The sequence below is a fragment of the Anas acuta genome, chromosome 24, assembly GCF_963932015.1.
Source record: "Anas acuta chromosome 24, bAnaAcu1.1, whole genome shotgun sequence".
NCBI lineage: Eukaryota > Metazoa > Chordata > Aves > Anseriformes > Anatidae > Anas > Anas acuta.
The window spans coordinates 5,640,900-5,660,947 of record NC_089002.1 but is presented as its reverse complement, the minus strand read 5'-3'; the positions used below and the strand labels follow the sequence as shown (position 1 = coordinate 5,660,947).

Below are 20,048 nucleotides of genomic sequence, written 5' to 3'. Positions count from 1 at the left end.
GATGGCCGCCCCGCGCTGTTTGCCCTCAGCCAAGATGGCGCCGGCCGCGCCTCCTGCCCGGCGCCCAGCCGGAGCGCCCGGCATCCTCCGCGCGGCACCGGGCCGGGCCCTGAGGTGCCGAGATGGCGGATCTGGAGGAGCGGGTGTCGGACGACGAGAAGGTGGGGACGGGACGGGACGGGGCTGGATGGGACGAGGGGCACCGTGACAGGGCTGGGGCCGCAGCCCCGGGGCCGCCGTGACGGGTCGGTGCGGGCCGCCCGCCCCCCAGCGCGGCGCCGCCTCACGGCGGGGCTGCCTCACGGGGGTCCCTCACGGGGCTGAGGGGGGGCGGCGCGGGGCTCATCGCCCGGTGCTGGCGGCGCTCCGGGAGCTCCCCCCCGCCACAAAGGCCGGGGCAGCCTCCCTCAGGCGGGGAGCAGCGGCGGGGGGTAGCTGGAGGCAGCGCGGCCGCCTTCCTTCCTTCCCTTCCTTGTGAAGAGGAGCTGGGTTTATTTATTAAAATTCCTAGTGTCGTCAAGGTTTGGGGATCGTTAAAGATCCGTGAGGTCGGAGCAGGGTTTAATCTTGCTCTTAAAGTGCCGCTTTCGGTTTCCTTATGGCGACTGAGCCTCAGAGGCCCCTCGGGCCGGTGAGGTGTTGGAAAGGAGCATCCCCCAGCAGGGGCGGCCAGCAGCACACACCGGCACCTGACGGGGAGCTGGGCAAACCCCTCAGCTGCTGGCATCTGCCTGAAAGCTCCTTCGACCTGCTGCAATGGAAACCATCCCTTGGTTTGGATTCGATCTGAAAATTAAACCAAAAGTAAGGTGCAGGTTGAGGCAGTGCAGCTTTCAGGGGAGGTGAGTTGTTGGTGATCCAGCAGGATTACAAAATCCTGTTTGTGGGCTAAACCTGGACTCAGCTCCTAGCCTAGGGCCTGAGGCTGGGACCAGGTCAGTGCTGCAAGGCTCTGGGGCCAGCCTGGCTGTGTTCTCCTTGCCCCCGCATTCACCTGAAATCCTCAGTTCTTCCCCAGGGAAGACACAGCCTGCCCTCTAGGACCTGTCTCCAAATATTTTATTTGTCAAAGTAGCTGGGATTTCACTTGGAATGGGAGCCCGCGTTCTAGTTCATGTCCTGGCTCAGGCAGCCTGGCATCAGTGTGAAGGAGCTCCATGGCTGGCACAGGTAGGAGAAGAGGTGGTGAGGGTTCTGAAAAGGAAACATGCAGCAGGATTCATTAAAGTACCCATTTATAACCACTCAGGAAACAACAAAGAAAATCAAATGAAAGAGCAATAAAGTTAATTCCTCCCCTCACGCCTCCCACCCCTATAAATCTCACTTCTTTATTCTCTGTAGGTGCATTTTAGGAAAGCTGGGGGTTCATTGTTTTAAACCTCACTGCGGCATGTCCTGTTGTCTGTTTTCTGCTGCCATTTTACCAGTTTAAACTAGTATCGAGCAGCTTCCCCGTCAGCTACTTTCCCCATTTTAGAAAAAGGAAGTCAGTTTTGCTCGCTTACTGCGGAGCTACCTGAAATGGTAACGGTGGCCAGGAAATAGGTCAGTGTGCACAAAGTCTTCTTGTGCTTCTGCAAGTGAACATCCTGCCGCCGCGCTCACACCGCTTTGAAACAAATCAACTCCAAAAATGACAAGTAACAGCGGTTCAGATGCTTGACATTTAGGATTAGGTACTTCACAGTCTGTTTCCTGAACTCCAATCCTGATTTCAGTAGCTTGATATAAGTGCTTTATATTTGATTGCTTCACAGGAGAGTCAGTGCACGGGGTGCTTTAACAGGGAGCAGTTTTCACGTGCAGCGCTTGCTGCTTGCTCATGGCTGGTTCTGCGAGGACATTTGATCGAAATGCAGAGCCCCCTTTGTGCTCTGCTCATCCTTCGAGGTGGAAGGCTAAAACTCCTGCAATATTTTTTTGTTCTCATGCTCCCTTCCCCAGGGATGTGTCTATCAGAAACCATCAACCTAGAAGTCAACCTGTCCAAGCCCTGGTCCCTTCTGTGAAGGCTCCACGTACAGTACGATTCTGCAGCCACATCATTGTTGTTTTAGTGCATAGTGTCATTTTTATGGCTTTTAGGGGCCTTGGTTTTCCATATGTTGATTTAAACACCTTATAAAAAGTAATCTGTTCATCTGCAGAGTTAATTTGCAGTGCATGTTGTAGTGCAGCCCTCCCCCTGAAATGGATCTTGGCCTGAAGTGGCCATCTGTAAATGCCTTGGCGCAGTCTGATCCGCCTCTATTAGTGCTTACATTTGCACTTTCTCAGAAAAGCACATGGTATAATTTCAAGTCTTGCAGACATTAGGGCTGCCTCTCAGTGAAGTCCACAGAGGATAGAAAGCAGAAGCATCCTTCTTAATTACTGCTGTTATCTTCATCACCATCCGAGCTTTCAGTAGTGAAATCTAACAGATGATGTAACCAGCAAGTCCTAACTCCAGTCCTTTAAATTGTGGAAGTTTTCACACAATAAGCAGTATGTTGTGAAGATTGATGTATACTTACCAACCTTATCTAAAAGCAGAAAATCAGGAGAAAATGGTTTTACGTTTTGCATGTTTGCACGTGACCTACACAAGTTATTGACAAGTTGAAAAAATTCAGTACATGTTTTTTCCCATTCATACTGCAGAATTATTTCAGGCATAAAAACATGTTTGTTTTTTTTTTTAATAGATGCTAATTTGGAAATCGATCTATTTTTATCTGAAGCTCTGCCCAGTAAGGACAGAGTTGTTACCCGATACTGCTGGAATAAGGCAATATGCCCTTTGTTGGGGAAGGTGTGTGTTTCCTTTCATGGCTTACTTTAAATCATCACAACCATCACAAGTGATGCCATCTTTCTAATTAAGAACGTGGAAGACTTGAAGCAGCAATTTTTTCCAGCTGTGGCAGTAATTCAGATGAAATAGTTGAATATATGCATAAACCTTTGTTTTACTGCTCAAATGGAAAGTAGGGAAGTAATCAGAGGTTTAGCAAACGTTCTGTAGTCATCTTCAATAAGCGTCCAGCTGAGCAAGAAGGCCTCTTCTACAGCCTTGACAGCTGTGCTTGGGAGAAAGTGACAGTTTTATCCTTCTAAGGTAAAGATCCAGTTTTGTGACATTTCCTGTTTCAAGTCTTGTCCAAGAAGATTTTATTCCCTTCTGTCTTGTAAAAACCATAAAAGATTTGGTTATAAAAATAAACTCTTAATGGTTTCAACAGGATCAAACAAAGGCCACCTAAACCTTAATAATCCAAGACAAGTACATTGGATTTCAAAATACAGTGAAGGCTTTTTTTTTTTTTAAATAAAAAGGTAAAAGAACCTTATTTTTACTTTTACAGCTTCAGAGTTTACAGATACCCAGGTATTTTCCTGCCAGCTGGCCTTTTCACTTATTGATTGTATCAATTCCAGTTCCAGAGGCCTTAATTCTGTCACTAGTGACAGCTCACAGCTCGGCTACGGTACAGTTTCCAATAAAATGCTATTTCAAGATAAGGGAAGGAGTAACACGCCAAAGAAGAAGGGTACCAAGTAACCCTTGAGAGAACGCATGCCAGGAATGCTGGCACACTACAGGGAGTAGCTTTCCGTTCTTTTTCTTACGCAGAGACTCCAAGCAGGCAGTAGCTCTTGAAGAAAACCTAGCATGGCTTTGATAACAAGAAACCAGCACATTCTGAAATAAAACCCTGGCCAGTTCCAAATTCAGCACCTTTTTGATAAGCCAGCATCATTTTAACAAGCTCTCCACTGTGTCCAGCTAGGTTTAACATCTAAAAGTTTGAGTATGTCCCCTCAATGTTTTTGCACAGGACACATGCAGATGAAGAGCAGGTTCCTAAAAAGGGGCCTACAGGAAAGCAGGAGAGGGGATCTGCCGGGGGGTGGGTGACAGGACAGGGAGAAACGGTGTCAGACTAAAAGAGGGTAGGTTCAGATTAGGATATTAGGAAGAAATTCTTTACTCAGAGGGTGGTGAGGCACTGGAGCAGGGTGGAATTAGATGGTCTCTGAGGTCCCTTCCAACCCAAAGCATTCTGTGGGTCTGTTTCTATAATCAGTAGACACACAGACACATGCTTAAACACAGCTCTGCAAGGTTTGGAGAGGTACTTCATGATGTGCAAGAACAGGCTTGGTTTACATTTCCTGGCCTTATATTCCCAAAGATTATAATGCTGCACTTGCCTTTGGAGAGGGATTCCACCAGAAATGTTTCTTTATGGTTGCTAATAGCTGGGCTGTAGCTTGTGCTCTCTGCAGTACAAGAACACTTCGGATGCACCAAAGGATCCTGCACTGGGAGTTTGTTGTCGTTCCCCAGGAGGTGTTTAGAAGGACAGAACAAACAGATTCATGCAGAATCCAGTGGCAGTTGATGTAATTGATTTACTGCTCAGTTTATAGAGGGATCAACCTCATCCTCCACCCATTGTTTGCTGTGAGTCAGCGGCATCTCCTTCAGCCAGCTGTAAGCAGCAAACACGTTGCATCACAGGGAGCCAACAAGTCTTGCAGTGTGTCAGACACACCTTGGCAGCGTGATCACACTGTTGGTTGCCATCTAGTTAAAGTACCAGTTTTACTGCAGTGGTTTCTTGTTCTTTTTATATGTTGGCATTTAGGTTCCTGATTACTAGCAAAGACCAGGAAAAAACGTTTAGAAATATCACCAAGAGGGGGTAGCCAGCATTTATATTTTTAAAAAAAAAAATACAGCTATGAAGGTTGAATAGTTCCCATTCTAACGGGTGCCCACATGAAATTCAATGTTCTTGCTGAGTACATTTGAAGTTTCTTTGCACTGAAAAAATGCCTAGTCTTATGAGAATAAGGATTTCTACTTGAAAAACACATCTAGATTTCTCCCTAAGCACAGGGCTTGTTACTACTGTCAGATGTGGGTTTGTTGGTGAATTGCTTCAGTGTAGGTTGCGGTGTGTATGAATTCAGTAAATGATCTTTTGTCTTTAATTACTTCTCTGCATCATTGTAGGTGCGTATAGCTGCAAAATTCATCACTCATGCACCCCCTGGAGAATTCAATGAAGTATTCAATGGTAAGTAGGTGAAGGAAAATGATCAGTAGCATTTTCTTCACATTTCACCTACTATGAGAGTCTATGGTTATGTTATGATATATTGCTCTTAATGTCAAGTAGAAGTAAGGGAAAAGCACGCACTCATTCTGTGACTACTTATGCCTGATGAAATTATTTTAATCATTCATGTTTTTGTACAGTTAAAAATGAAATAAAGAAACATTTGATCAAGAACCAATAACCTATCTGAACACCCTTTTTTCTCCAGATGTCCGGTTATTGCTCAACAATGACAATCTTCTCAGGGAAGGAGCAGCACAGTAAGTATTAATGTTTCAAACATAAAATGTGTGCTTCTCTGTGGTGATAATTTGACTTGCAACCATGGTTCTGTGACAAAGCCAGCCATTTGTTCTATTGAGAGCAGTCTGCTGTAGTTCGTTATCCCCCAACAAAATATATAATGAAAGGCATGGCTGATTCTTTTTAAAAGGCTTAAATTGGAATTTGTGGTGTAGAGGCCATATAAAACTGACAGGAAGGCAATCTGCCAAAAAAGAGTAATTCTGCAGCAGCAGGAATGTCTGATCTTGTTGAAGCATGATTTGTTAAGCAAGTGAAGCCTGAAATACTGAGTAGTCCTAAGTCAGAGCTTAAACTGCCCTCAGAAAATACTTTCAGAATATCTTGTTTACTTGTGCAGCCTCATCAGGTGTCTCAAGGTTATGCATACAAGCCTTTTGATGCTAAGGCTTTACCTTGAGCTGTGAGATCAGTGAGCAGGTCTTGACAGAAGAAAATTGTTGTAAATATTAGTCTACTCATATTTGTTTACCTTACTGCTAAATTTTAGCTGGTGTGTTCCTGTTTTGCATTGGCTTGCTCATTATCCCTCAGGCTGCCTGCTGTTCTACTTTTGAACTCTGTACTTTCATGGTCATCACTAAATAAACCTGACTTTAGACTGGGTATTTTTGTAGCTATCATCAATAAAAGGTATTGCAAAATCCTTTAAGAGTGCTAATGTGTATTATTTGCAAGTTTAAGGTGAAATTTTCTGTAGTATAAACCACACCATGTACTTATCCCTGAGTGAAGATAAATGTGAATGTGCAGCTAAAATTCATGCTCTTAATTCTTAACAGTGCATTTGCACAGTACAACATGGATCAGTTCACTCCTGTGAAGATAGAAGGGTATGATGAGCAGGTAAGGGAAAGCTTCGCACTGAATGTTTGTATTACGGCACTACACAGAAGAAATAAATGCATTGTGTCATCAATATCTTTACAATTTTCATCCTACCTGCAGATCATCTTTCCTCCTTCCACTAGATCATCCTCATGTTACCAAGTTTTTGTTCTTGTATAGAAGGCATAGGTGAAACATTGCCTTAAAGCATTGTCTGTTACTGCCTGGTAACCAATTCACTGTTAAGTAAAGCCCCACACTGAAATCACTGCAATTCTAGTTAAAGTATGATTGATTAAAGATTGTTGTTTATTTAAAGATTACTTGCAACTCCTTACAGTACTACATCCTCTCAGTTCCTACTGTGATTCAATAGTGGATTCTTAGTGGTATTTTTGCTGTGGTCTGCATTTTAATCCATCCCCCGTTACCTAAAAAAAATCGTTGTGTCTTAGAATATATCAATGTAATACTGCCCAATCTATGTCAGCAAAGCTTTTCCCTTTTATAATGCTTCTTATAAAAAGACTAGGGAACATTCTTTTCTAGAATGGACCAAGCTTTTAGTTTTAACATCGTGATGCCTACACACTGAAGTATGACTTCTTACAGTTTGGTTTTGTGTTGTTTTTTTTTCTGAGAGCAAGAAGTACTACAGAAGATAGAAAGCTGGCTTGACCATCTGTTCTATTCTGAGCCAAGCACTGACCTAGCTTTCCTGGTGTCCCAGATATGTTCATGGGAGACAGATATTTTAAGAGGGCTGTCCATAGAAATAGCTTTAACAAGAGGAAGCTACTGTACAACCTGCAAAGGATGTACATGGATTACTATTCAAACAGCCAAAACACATTTATAGCAGCACAAGAATATATTAATTTCAATTTCTTATTTTACAGGTGTTAATCACAGAACATGGTGATCTGGGCAATGGCAGATTCTTAGACCCAAGAAACAAAATCTCTTTTAAGTTTGATCACTTAAGGAAAGAAGCAAGTGATCCGCAGCCTGAGGACACAGAATCAGCTTTAAAACAATGGAGAGATGCCTGTGACAGTGCATTGAGAGCTTATGTGAAAGATCATTACCCAAATGGCTTCTGTACTGTTGAGTATCCACCTTGTTTTGTTGAAAATTCTTTGCTCGGTGTCACTCAGTACTTTGAGTGGACTTTGTACCAAGCAGCGTTGCTTGAATTCTCCATCCTCACTAGTGTTTTTGCTAACTTTAGAACAACAAATTTCAAAAAGGGTGCAAATAACTTGGTATGCACAGTGGTAGAAATTTATTAGACCACCTTTTCATATTTATGACTGCCAAGCACCTTAACACCTGTCGTTAAAGAACAGGAAGCACTATTTGCACATAATTGCAAGCGGAGGTGCTGGACAATGTAACTAGTGGTAAACATTCCCAATGAGATACCACAATACCAAGCCTCCACAGTGCTGCCAAGAACAGAAATTGCAAGTGGTTTTCCTCAGCTCTTGTGCTATTTTAACTCTTTTTCTGAATGCAGGTTTATGGTAAATCTATAGATGGACAGCAGACAATTATTGCCTGTATTGAGAGCCACCAGTTCCAGCCCAAAAATTTCTGGTAAGACTACTTAAACACTGCATTCTCTTCCTTTACTAGTCCTCAAACAAACCCTTTCTCTTCTGGGGGTCTGAAGGGCAAGTAGCCTTGGGCTTCCCCAGGAGCTCTGATTCTCATTCTGTAGTTTTCCTTGCAAGCCCTTGGGCACTTCCCTAAAGCTTTCAGTGAGGCTCAGTGACCTACCTAGAGAAAAATACATTAGCAGAGCTGAAGACACCCCCTTACATATTCCAAAGCATTGGAGCCAGCCTGTAATGAAGCTGTGCTGTGGTGGGCTGGGCTTCAGAAATGGAATTCATTGGCATATAAGGCCCTTCAATACTGATCACAAGATATCAGGAATAAATTGCGCATTAATGTGGCTCTTTTTTTGTCAGCACTTGCTGGAAATAGTTTACATGCTGTGATTGTTCTTAGGAACGGTCGTTGGAGATCAGAATGGAAGTTTACCATCACACCACCGACAGCTCAGGTGGCTGCAGTGCTCAAGATCCAGGTAAGCTGCATTGTCTGGCAATAACAGGAGAAGCTGCTTGCCTTACACTAATGCATTTGACTCAAAACAAGATGCTGAAATACAGCAGAGATGTCCTTCTGGAGTCAAGTTACTATTAAGCTAACAATTCAGGAAATCAATTCTTAAAACTTCAGTGTTTTGGGCATTGCTTACAATGTGGCTTATTATATAGCATTACCCTATATGCCTCTAAGTCTGCTTGACTTTGTACGGCTAAAACCTATTCCATGAATTCTTTTATAATTGCTCTTATTTCAACTCTAGGCGTTTACTTCATTAACATAATCTTGAACAGTGTTGACAAAGAATGAAACCTTCCTGCTTTTAGTCTCCACGTAAGCAGAGAAGACTGGCACAACAAAGCTGTTGTGTCATTCTGATAGCATTTGGGGGCTCTTGGGATTATAAAATGAGTGTTAGTGATAACCTGCATTTTGTCTGTCTTTGTTTAGGTTCATTATTACGAAGATGGTAATGTTCAGCTGGTTAGTCATAAAGATATCCAGGACTCTGTACAGGTTTCAGTAAGTATGCCAAAATTCTTAATGATAATGCACCTATTTTATTTCCTGAACATCTCATGAATTACATGTATACCCTTGTATGACTACATTCCATTGGCTTTAATGTGATTTTAGAGTGACTAGTCAGTGTAGCTCTAGTGTTTAGAGTTGCATGGAAAACCCAGATTCTTAATTGCTTAAATGGAGTCTATTAAAAAGTGCAATCTGCATCGAACAGCTTATCTTATGAGAGTCAGTTAAAGATGTCAGAATACGCCCTTGTATATACATCCTAGGGAACTGAGATGTAAAAGCAGTATACTAAAGAAAAATAAATAGTCCTGTAGTACAGTAGAGGGAGCAATAGTCATAAAATCCCTATCTGTACTATGAAGACCTACTTCCCTTTTGCTCACTAGGGTGCAGTCCTGTTTCAGTTTGGAACACAAGCTTAAGCTAGTATCTTGAACTCCACTGAGACGTGTAGTAAGTGGAAGGAACCCAGCTACAAAGAGCATCCGCCACCTCACATTATCCATTTCATCTATACTCAGACTGTTACTTAAGAAATCCATTGCATATGAGTTATTTTTAAACATATAAAGATCTCTTTTTCCCCTTTGTAGAGTGATGTCCAGACAGCTAAGGAATTTATTAAGATAATAGAAAATGCTGAAAACGAGTATCAGGTAAGATCAGTAGTTGTTACGTAAATGCAATTGAATCATATCAATTTCCACATGCAGTTAAAGAAAGTATGAAGAATTGACCTCTGACTCTTTCTGACTTACTGTTATCTGTTCTTATCTGTTACTAAGAATTACTTCGAAAGGGGCATTGGTATTTGTTGTATCTAGTTGTAAAGCTATATAACTATACAGCAAACTTGATTATTAAAGGGTTACAAATGATGCCCGGAACAAGCACGGAAGGGGAGTGGACAAGTCTAATAGTTTTCCTGACAGGTAAAAACACTGAAAGGGAAATGCGTGAGAGCTTTTTATGTTGTCCCAGCCTGTGTGCAAGAAGCAGATGTGATACAGATAGTTCAGGAACACCTGTGAGTGTAGCAATGTCTCCTTAGGAGAGTTTCATAGAAACTCTTCACTTGCACACACACAGGTGACAGCACTAACCAGCCAGTAGCATGCCTTCCCCTTGCAGAAAGGGTTTTGTGGCTTTAACAGATTCACTTCTCCAGAGTCTCTTTACTACTATAACTGAACCTACTTTTGCCATTGCAGACAGCAATCAGCGAGAACTACCAGACTATGTCAGACACCACTTTCAAAGCCTTACGCCGGCAGCTACCTGTCACCCGCACCAAGATAGACTGGAACAAAATCCTCAGCTACAAGATTGGCAAAGAAATGCAGAATGCTTAATGTGGAAATAAGGAGATTTATGAAATGTTTGTGTGCAAAAAACAAATGTGGTCCTATGCCAAGTAGATGGTTTTAAACCAGTGCAGCATTTTTCTAGGGCTTTCAAAGTTAACAGGTTTTCTAGCCTCAGAGAAAACTGTGGAACAAATAGCGTTGTCTTTGTGTTTTGTGTTTCCTGCCGCATAAACTTCCTATTGTGACTGCATATACTGATAGGTTGTTTTAATTAAACCACATTCATGGTTCAGAAGTTTAGCTGTTTTCAATCACTAATTGTACTGGTTGGAAAACTTCCTAGCTGGAAAAGCCCTACTATAAATACAGCTGAGGGTGCAGTGCATTTCCTTCACCTGTATACAGCACTCCAGGTATTCCAGTAAGTTTGTCAAATCTGCCAACAGCTCAAGGCGCTATGCTGCAAGATATAGTAATGCAAGAGACAGTAAGTGCTCCTATGTATCCTTACTACTGACCTCCACAAAGCAAGAAGCCTGTAGGCTTAAGTTTTACTATACAAAATGAGTTTACAAAATCCATTACGGAAATCCCTTACAAAGCCAGCTCTTCCAGGGTCTCTTTTTAATCTGAAGTTTTGAGCCACATTCTCTGAAAGCGAACGTTTTTGCTCTTCTTTCCCTCGTGTATGTACGGTTATGGGACATCTGCATTTTTACAGACTGCAAGCGTCTGTGTTGGATCGCTGCTGATCCATGTAGACTGGATGAAGATTAAAATGCAAATGTCTACAGAATAATAGGTGTGTTGCGCTTTAATGCTTTGTGGCAGGTTCATAGAATTTGTATCACAGGTGTATGGATGGATAGTGTACAAAATAAATAAACTTGCACCAAAGTGAGAGAAATAACCTTTCCATTTTGTCTCTATTGTGGCCAGTTTCTTGTCATACTTAATGGGAGATTCTGGAATTAATCACTTCATTGCTCTCTAACTGCTTGCTCTGTGTTTGCTTTTCTGTAAAATCAAGAATAGGTCCTATCAGTTTCTCTTAAGGGGAGGTTGAAGAGGCACGTGTATGCTTTCCTCAGTTTAAACCTGGAAAGATGATTCATTGCAAAGTGAAACCCCTTTGGTTAACTCACTTTTCTTTGTTTACACTTGGTTATCACTGGGCCTTTTTGCAGGTTCTGTTTTTTAAACTGGTTAGCGTCTTCCTGTTTTTTAGTACACAAAGAAAGGGGTTGAGAAGATAGGGATGTAACTGCCTGTGCATTATGCTTGAGGTTTTGCACAGTGATGCCACAAAATAAGTGTCTACCCTGTGTGAGAAATTTTGTCAAAATAAAATATATTTGTATTTGCTGTTGAGACTGACCTTTCATCCTGCAGGCATCCTCTGTATAGTCTAGTAGAAATACACAGGTCTTTGTTTTAAAGCCATTTGTGTCTGTTCTTTCGTGGTCTCACTTCTGTTAATGCCTGGGGAAGGCAGAAGTGCAGGTGGCAGCCTGAAAGCAGGGATGGGAGCGTTTGCAAACCTTCAGACAGTGCTCACATTCTGGTACACAGACCTGGGAACTGGGGGTCTAAGAAATTTTAGGTTGAAAGAAAAATAATCACACTGCTCTAATGAAGCACTTCACCTGGGTAAAACCTAAGTGGTTTTTGCTAATCACCTGGGTCTCGTTGCAACACCTCATAGCCTCTTACACTCCACTTTTGAAACTCATTGCAGGACACACGCACGTATAACATGGGAACAGTACAGCGGGAAGGGATCTTCAAAAATCATCTAGTCCATACAACCCGTGTCAGTTGCATTAGACAAAACAAGGCTGCCTGAGTGCTAGTGGGAGTTCTTGGCCTCAGCTCGGTTTGCACACAGCTGTGCTAAGAGCAACTCAAGGACAGCACTTCTATCACCAGCATCTGTAGCAACCGTTTCCTCCCTGCAGCTTGGAGGAGATGAAAGGTGTGGATGAGTGCCGAAGGTGCTGTGGGCTGTGGCCCCAACCAGGCAAACGCTGCAGGAATTCCAGCAATGCGAGGCTGAGGGTTTGGGGGGGAGAGGGGGCTGAGATAAGGCTGTGCACACAGCAGAGTTTTTATCTACCAGCACAGCCTGTTTCAAGGCTAGTCTTTTACCGATCCTAGTTTGTTAAATTGGGAGGAGTTCACCCCCACTCATTCCAGTCTGAAGACAATTTTTTATCTCCCTGCCCTTCTCAAACTTCAGCTAGCCAACTTCCAGGGCCAACTCATTCCCCCACCTACCTCCTCACCCTTCTCCCTCAGCAGCCTTCTCTGCAGCAGCCTCAGCTGTCCCACTCTCAGCTACTTCCCAGCTCCTTGGAGGAGCAAAATTCAGCGCTGCAACTCACTGCGACCGAGCCACTGAGCAATTGCCAGCGGTGACACACTCTAAAGCTGTTTGCTGTTCTCTGCTCGGGCCCTGAGGTTTCAGGTGAGACCAAGGCCAGCTAGAGGCTGACTCCTCCAGGCTCTATTCACCAGCCAGAGCCTGACCCCAGGCCCAGCACAGCGAGCAGACACCGCAGCTCAACCAAGCCAGGGCAGCTGAACACAGCCTGCCACAGAAAGAGCTTTCCTAGCTACTTGTGAGCTCAAAGCTTAAAGTTCCAGGATTCCACCAGCAAAACGCGACAAAAAGGCTTACAAGCAACTTCTCCAAAAGTGACATCCATCTTTCTGAAGCCTCAGCGCCCTCCCACAGTGTGGGAGCCCTACCCCAGCACCCTCCCGCAGCCCCCGCAGCGTGCGGTATCAGCAGCAGTGCTTGAGTCACAAAACCACTCGCCCAGCCCCGGGGAGGTGAAGGCAGCAGACTTACCCCGGTGTCCTTTGGCTGCAGAGAGCACGAGCAGCGCCGCGAGCAGTCCCAGAGCCCGAGACCGTTTTACCAAAGCAAACCGAGGATCCCCACCCTTAGCTAGGCTGGAGAGCTCCAGCACGACAAAGCAGAGGCAGAGCCCAACACGGAGCCCAGCCGGTGCTGCCGCTGCCCTATTTATACAGAGCAGCTGTGGGAGCCCTGGGAACTCTCCCCCCGTCGTTGGCTCGAGTGATGCCGCGCACCTGGGCGCTGCTCCTGCCCTCGGAGCCCTGGCAGCGACCCCGGCTGCCCCCCCCCTGCCCGACGGGGCACCCGCAGGGCTGGCCCGGCCCCGGCATTGCCGCTGCCCCCCGCTCTCAGAGTCTGCGGCGGGGGCTCAGCCCCGGGACCCCCCCCATCGGGGGGCCGGGCGGGGGATGCGGGACCAGGGGTCGGGATCGGGGTCGAGGCCGGGCCCGGGGGGGGTGGCGGAGAGGCCCTGGGCGGGGGCAGCGCCCCCACGGCCCGGCCCCGGTCCCAAGCGGGCGGGCCCGTGGGGCTCAGCCCCTTTCGCTTTCGTTTCTCCCTGCGGAGCCAGCCCCAGCCCGGCACGTCCCGGCTCAGCTCGGCACGTCCCGGCTCAGCACATCCCGGCTCGGCTCGGCACGTCCCGGCTCGGCTCGGCCATGCCGCGGTTCAGCGTGGCGGAGGCGAGGCGCTGCGGGGAGCAGTTCGTGCAATTCCTGCGGGACACGGGCCGGGAGCAGGAGAACCGCCGGGACGCGCTGCGCACCATCTACGGCGGCGAGTTCCGCGCCAGGTGAGCGCCGGGACCCCCCCCCCCCGGGGGGGCTGGACGGAGCCCCCAGCGCTGCCGAGCCCCCGGAGAGGGGGATCCCAGAGCCCCAAACCCCAAAGCGCCGGGGTCCGGCTCTGCCGGGCGGCCGCTCCCCCTGGGGACCGCGGGGACCGCTCCGTTCACCGGCCCCGTGCCCCCGCTCCCCTCCGCCTCCCCTCGGCCGTGCCGGGACGATCCCGGCTGCGGGGACCCCCCCGTAGCCCCCCGAGCACGGCCGGGGCACCGCACGCCCCCTCCTCGCCCGCTGGCCCCGGGGCAATGTCCCCGCCGTTCACCAGCGTTCACGGCGCTGCGGGAGGAGCTGCGGGGGGCGCAGCAGCCGGGGAGCCCCCCCCGTCCATGCAGGTGCCCCCTGGGCAGCCCCCGCTGCCGAGGATCCGGGGCCAGGGCCGTCCCTGCACAGACAGGGGCCAGGAAGCCGTGTGGTGTCGTGGCACAGCGCGGTGCTGCCCGAGCAGCCTGCGGGGACGGAGGGTTTGCTACATCTGGGGGGCCGGTGGAAAAACCCCGGTCCTTTTCCCTCTCCCTCTGTCCCCCCAAAACTGAGAGAATGTCTGGGGTGAGGGGCCTGGCTTCACCTCCTTCCTCCCCGCACCTCCCAGCTCCCCAGTGCCCAGCCCTTCTCGTCTCCACTTGAAACCTTCTCTCTCTTCTATGTGCAGGACTGACACAAAGATGCCCAATTTCTCTTGCATCTTGTACGCCCTGAGGGTGACCCACCAGGCTCAGGTGCACGGGGAGTCCGTGCACTTCAAGAAGGTGAGGGAGGGCCTGGGCTGGGGCCATGCTGCAGCTCCCGCAGCCCTAGGGACAGGCTCAGCAGAAGCCCCCAGCCCCCGGCAGGACCCGGGCACGCACTGGGGGCCTGTGCCCGGCACCACGCTGATGCTCGCTGCTCCTCGCAGGGGAAGAAGCGAGTGGTGGTGGCAGACCAGTACCGCAGACCCAGAAAGAATGTAGAGACATCTGCACCCGCTGCCTCAGGCCAGCAGCCCAGCACCGGCCCGCAAGTGTCACCGAGCCGTGCCAAGAAGTGGTAGGACCCCCGGCACCCTGCCCGTGGCTGCCCACGGGGACCTGGATACCCCTGCCCCAGCCAGGGGAGCCTGACCCCACTCTTCCTGTAGGGCCGAGTTCATCCGAGGGAAGCACGGGGTAGAGATCGTCTCAGAACATGACCGGGCCAACGGGCAAATCCGCTTCGATGTGACACTCGGCCAGCCCCGGACGGTCACCATCCAGGTGAAGAACCAGGGCACGGAGGCCGTGAGGCTGCGTAACTGCCACTCTCTCCGCCGCCTGCGGGAATTCTCCTTCCTGGACCAGCACGGGGTGACGCAGGGCGAGCCCCTGCTGCTGCCGCCAGGTACGGCCCCAGCCCCTGCTCGGTGCACGGCCCTGGGAGGGGACGCAGGACGCAGGCCCCCAGCTCTCCCCTCCTCGCAGGCGGCACGCACCCCATCCAGGTGCGGTGCCTGACCAAGTACAACGGGTTCTTCCGTGCCGTGGTGGTGTTCGACTTCGCCAAGGAGTCGGGCGAGTTCTTCAGCATCGGGCGCTCCGTTGCTGCCATCGCTCAGAGCCAGCTGGCCAAGGAGCTGGGGCCCACGTCGTCCTTCGAGCCTTACCAGGCCAACCTCCAGCGCCCCGTCACGGTCATCACCGAGGAGGGTGTGCCCCCCGTCAGGTACGGGGTGGGCCCTGGCTCTTCCAGGGACCTTTCAGCTCATAGGGACCCGGCTTTCCAGCACCCGGGCTGTCTGTGATGGTGTTTTTGTCCCTGGGCAGTGGCTGGGGACAGCGCTGGTGACTTGCCAGGGCCATGGGTGGTCACAGAGCTGGGGGGAACCCAGCCTGGCTGTCCCCACAGCACCGCTCTCTCCTCTACCCAGCTCCCTGAAAAACGAGCTGGAGAAAGAAATCCCACTGAACACCTATCCGTACCCGAAGAGCCTCAACGAGACAATCAAGCTTGGACCCAAGACTGACCCTGCCTCCAGCTGGGTTAAGATGCTGTGAGTGCCGATGGGCAGGGGCAACGCCTCCCTGGCCTGTGCATGTCCCCTCTGCTGCCCCTGCGTCCTACGGGGCTGCGTGGGGCACGGTGACACCCCCTGCACTGGCCCCCAGGTCGCTGCTGGAGGCACCGCTACACGCTGGGAACTACCAGCAGAAGTTCCAGCTGCTGCTGCACCTGGAGGAGATCCAGATGGAGGTGGACATCCGCCGCTACGACATGCAGGAGGTGACCATGGTGCAGGACAGGGAGCTGCTGGTCCTCGATGTGAGTAGGGAGAGCTGCTGAGGCAGGAGGGGGCCGTCCGGCCGGGCAGCCCCAGGGGCTCGGGGTGGCCCTGGTGGCACGCTGGCATCATGTTGGCCGCTTGGTGCAGGTGCCCGGTGTGGCTGAGAACCGCCCGTCCGTGCTGAGGGGCGACCACCTCTTCGTCAGCCTGAGCAGCGAGCGGGACAGCTCCCCGCTCGTCCAGTACAAGGGCTACGTGCACGACGTGGAGCTGGAGAAGGTCAGGCTGGGCTTCTCCTCCAAGTGAGTGGTGTCCGTTCCCAGCTGGGCTGGCAGGGCCCCGGCAGCCCCACTCGGTGCCAAAGGCCGGGCGCGGGTGGGGAAGGGCAGGGGAGGCCGTGGGGCAGCGTCCCCCGCGCCCGGCTCATGCCGCTCCTTCCCAGGTTAAAGAGCAAGTTTGTGAATAAGCTGAAGTTCGACGTGACCTTCACCTTCAGCCGCCTGCCGCTGCAGGTCCAGCACCGGGCTGCAGCCTTGTCCATGCAGCAGGGCTTGGCCAGCCTCCTCTTCCCCTCTGCCTCCTGCAACAAGTCTCTCATCTCGGACCCCTACCAGCCCCGGTGAGTCCTCATGCCTGGGGCCAGCTGCCCCGTGGGGACAGGATGGGACAGGATGGGGGGACAGGGGGACAGGGACCCAGCACACTCAGCCTCGGCTCCCACAGCTGGTTTGACCGCAAGCTGCAGACGAACGAGGAGCAGCGCAGAGCCGTGATGAACATCGTGACGGGGATGTCCAGGCCGGCCCCATACCTCATCTTTGGGCCTCCTGGGACTGGCAAGACAGTCACCCTGGTGGAGGCCATCAAGCAGGTGAGCGGCCGGGGCCCAGGACCAGCTCACGGCATTGCTGCCGGCCCCGAGGGGCTCAGCGCCTTCACCCCCTCCTCCCCACCTAGGTGTGGTCGTGCTTCAAGGACGCCCGGATCTTGGCCTGCGCCCCTTCCAACAGCGCCGCCGACCTGCTGTGCCAGCGCCTCATCACGGACATCGCCCCCCGCTACGTCTACAGGATCATGGCCAGCTCCAGGAGCTACCGGGAGGTGCCTACAGAAATCAGGGTAGGTCCGTGCCCCTCTGCCCAGCACCCCCCTAGTGTGACCGGGCTGGCAGCCCCAGGGGAGGGAGCTCCCACCTAACCCCCCCTGTTCCAGCCCTGCTGTAACAGGGACGACGAGCAGGACTGCTACGTGTACCCCAGCAAGGAGTTCCTGGGGCGCTACCAGATCATCATCACCACGCTGGTGACAGCGGGAAGGTCAGAGTCCCCACGTCCCCAGGGGCTGCATCGTGTCTGGGCAGTGGGGGGCTTCCCTGCTGGGGTGCAACAGGGAGGGGATGCAGGAGAGCGGGGCAGCCCCGGGGAGGGTGATGGTGATGGTGAGGGGAGGAAGGCTGGCCAGGCAGGCAGCACCACTCACACAGCCTCACGCTGCCTTTCCCCAGGCTGGCATCGGCCAACTTTCCCCCACGCTATTTCTCCCACGTCTTCATCGACGAGTGCGGCCACGCGGTAGAGCCGGAGAGCGTGGTCGCTATCGCTGGTGAGTGGCTCCCGGGTCAGCATCACGGCCCCCGGGCTCCCCCCTTCCCTTCCCCACCCCGCAGCCAGCGCTGAGCTCCCTCCGCCCAGGCCTCCTGACTGCCATGGACCCGGAGAGCAACCCCAACGGGGGGCAGCTGGTGCTGGCAGGAGACCCCCAGCAGCTGGGCCCCGTCCTGAGGTCGCCGCTGGCCACGGAGCACGGCTTGGGTGAGCGAGGGCAGGGATGGGAGCGATGCCGGTGCCCGAGCAGCACGGCGGGGAGCCACGGGTCTGGTGTGTGCAGGCACCTCGCTGCTGGAGAGGCTGATGCTGCACAACGCGCTGTACAAGAAGTCGAGCGATGGCTACAACTCGCAGTTCGTCACCAAACTGCTCTGGAACTACAGGTGGGGATGGGGCGAGAGTGGGGCCGGGACGGGGAGCTGCCCCGCACTTCAGGTCCCCTTCCCAGGGGTGCCCCAGCCTGTGCGGGAGATGGGGCAAACCCCACACAGTGCCCGGGGAGAGCATTGGGGCCACCCCCTGCACGCTTATCCCACCTCTCCCAGGTCCCACGAGGCCATCCTCAGGATCCCCAATGAGCTCTTCTACGACAGTGAGCTGAAGGCCTGTGAGGGCGACGAGTTTGATATTCGCAACTTCTACTGTGCCTGGGATGAGCTTCCCAAAAAAGTGAGGGGGGCGCCAGGGCAGGGGCTGGGAGGAGCCCCCGAGCTGCAGCCCCGCTGACCCCAAGTCTCTGCGCCCCCAGGGCTTCCCCATCATCTTCCACGGGGTCTGCGGGGAAGACCAGAGAGAAGCCAAGAGCCCTTCTTTCTTCAACACGGCTGAGATCGAGGTCCTGGTCCAATACCTCAAGAAGCTGCTGCAGAGCCAGGGCAAGCGGGGCTGCCCCACCATCTCGCCCAAGGAGATCGGCATCATTGCTCCCTACAGGAAGCAGGTGAGGGGCAGGCGGCAGCGGGAGGTGGTGCATCCCCCCCAAAAAAAATGCTGCTGCAGCGTGCCGCGTGCCTCTGCAGGTGGAGAAAATCCAGAAAGCCATCACCACCCATGACCCCGTCCTGAGGGCGCTGCCGGACATCAGGAAGCTGAAGGTAGAGAGGGGCCCAGCCCCGGTGCAGCTCAGCCTGGGGGGTTCCCATGTGCGGCTGGGGGGAGGCAGCGGTGCCCCAGCAGCCGCTCACCCCCACCTGCCCCAGGTGGGCTCCGTGGAGGAGTTCCAGGGCCAGGAGCGCCGTGTCATCCTCATCTCCACCGTGCGCAGCTGCAGCGAGTACTTCCAGCTTGACCAGACCTTCAACCTGGGCTTCCTCAAGAACCCCAAGGTACGGCGCCCCCCGAGCAGCCCCCTCGGCTCCCCGCTGCCTGCAGCCAGGAGCAGCCCTGGAACCCGGTACCGGGAGGTGCTGCTGCATGGTGAAGCCCTCGCTCTTGTTCCCTTCTCCAGAGACTCAACGTGGCCCTCACCAGGGCCAAGGCTCTGCTAATAGTGGTGGGCAACCCGGTCGTCCTCAGCACGGACCCCCACTGGCACAGGTGAGCCTCCCCCCGGCTGCCCCCTGCTGCTGCTGCTGCTGCTCAGGGCCGGGCGCGGGGCCGTGCTCAGCCCTTGCTGTGCCCACCAGGTTCCTCAGGTACTGCAAGGAGAAGGGCGGCTACACGGGTTACCCCTTCGAGGAGGAGACCCCCGAGGAGGACAGCCTCGCGGCCCACCTCAACTCCCTGCACCTCAGCACTTAGCAGCCAGGTACCCCTGGGCTTCACGGGCCGTCCTTCAGGAGCTCCGCACGCTGCTGACCCGTGGGGCTTCCCCAAAGGAAAACCCCTCAGTGGGAGCAGCCCCGCGGAGCTCCTGCGACCCCGACCTGGCCCCTGGCTGCAGCAGCCTCCTGCTCCCCCCACTTTGTCCCCGGGTCCCCCCCGGGCTCCCCACGCATCCCTGCAGAGCCCAGGCTGTGCGTGCTGGGCCCTGCCCGGGGTCCCTGTGGCAGGGGAGAGGTGACTGCGGCTGCCAGCTGCGAGCCTGACCCAGACTGCAGGGCTGAGGACCACCCTCCTTTGCAGAGTGGGACCACGGACCAATTTTATTTGGTTTTAATCAATTTTTGATACAGCCAAAGAAAGCCAATTGCCTTTGACTGCTCTCGCCTGGCCCCCAAGCTGGGCGGTGTGCGGGCACACAACCTTCTTTCCCCCAATAAACAGAGAAAACACTGAGAGTGCTGGTGTCAGTCCTGGGGGGCATGAGGGGCACGGACCAAGCCCCGCAGGAGGCCATGGAAGCAGCGCTGCCATT

The 20,048-nt window shown here is 51.9% G+C and overlaps 2 protein-coding genes and 1 long non-coding RNA gene across 3 annotated transcripts; 2 read left to right on the top strand and 1 right to left on the bottom strand.

The window, feature by feature from the left end:
- The first annotated feature begins 9 nt into the window (after positions 1-9).
- CAPZA1 (capping actin protein of muscle Z-line subunit alpha 1) lies at positions 10-11,575 on the top strand. Its single transcript, XM_068660051.1, has 10 exons — positions 10-161; positions 5,009-5,072; positions 5,323-5,374; positions 6,200-6,263; positions 7,145-7,351; positions 7,765-7,844; positions 8,262-8,340; positions 8,814-8,885; positions 9,491-9,553; positions 10,109-11,575. The coding sequence occupies exons 1-10, from the start codon at positions 123-125 to the stop codon at positions 10,247-10,249; spliced, it is 861 nt and encodes a 286-aa protein (XP_068516152.1). The 5' UTR covers positions 10-122; the 3' UTR covers positions 10,250-11,575.
- LOC137844091 (uncharacterized) lies at positions 10,869-13,286 on the bottom strand. The gene is made up of 2 exons (XR_011089813.1): positions 13,059-13,286; positions 10,869-11,715 (listed from the first exon to the last, which is right to left on the bottom strand). It is a non-coding gene; the product is annotated as an uncharacterized lncRNA (long non-coding RNA).
- A 191-nt stretch (positions 13,287-13,477) lies between these two features.
- MOV10 (Mov10 RNA helicase) lies at positions 13,478-19,971 on the top strand. The gene is made up of 21 exons (XM_068660046.1): positions 13,478-13,860; positions 14,562-14,658; positions 14,805-14,935; positions 15,027-15,265; positions 15,346-15,586; positions 15,792-15,914; positions 16,030-16,183; positions 16,293-16,447; positions 16,588-16,764; positions 16,869-17,016; positions 17,103-17,264; positions 17,358-17,461; positions 17,650-17,747; positions 17,837-17,956; positions 18,033-18,135; positions 18,298-18,421; positions 18,501-18,692; positions 18,772-18,846; positions 18,952-19,077; positions 19,200-19,288; positions 19,378-19,971. Exons 1-21 carry the CDS (start codon positions 13,478-13,480, stop codon positions 19,490-19,492), a joined length of 3,156 nt encoding a protein of 1,051 aa, XP_068516147.1. The 3' UTR covers positions 19,493-19,971.
- Positions 19,972-20,048: the final 77 nt, after the last annotated feature.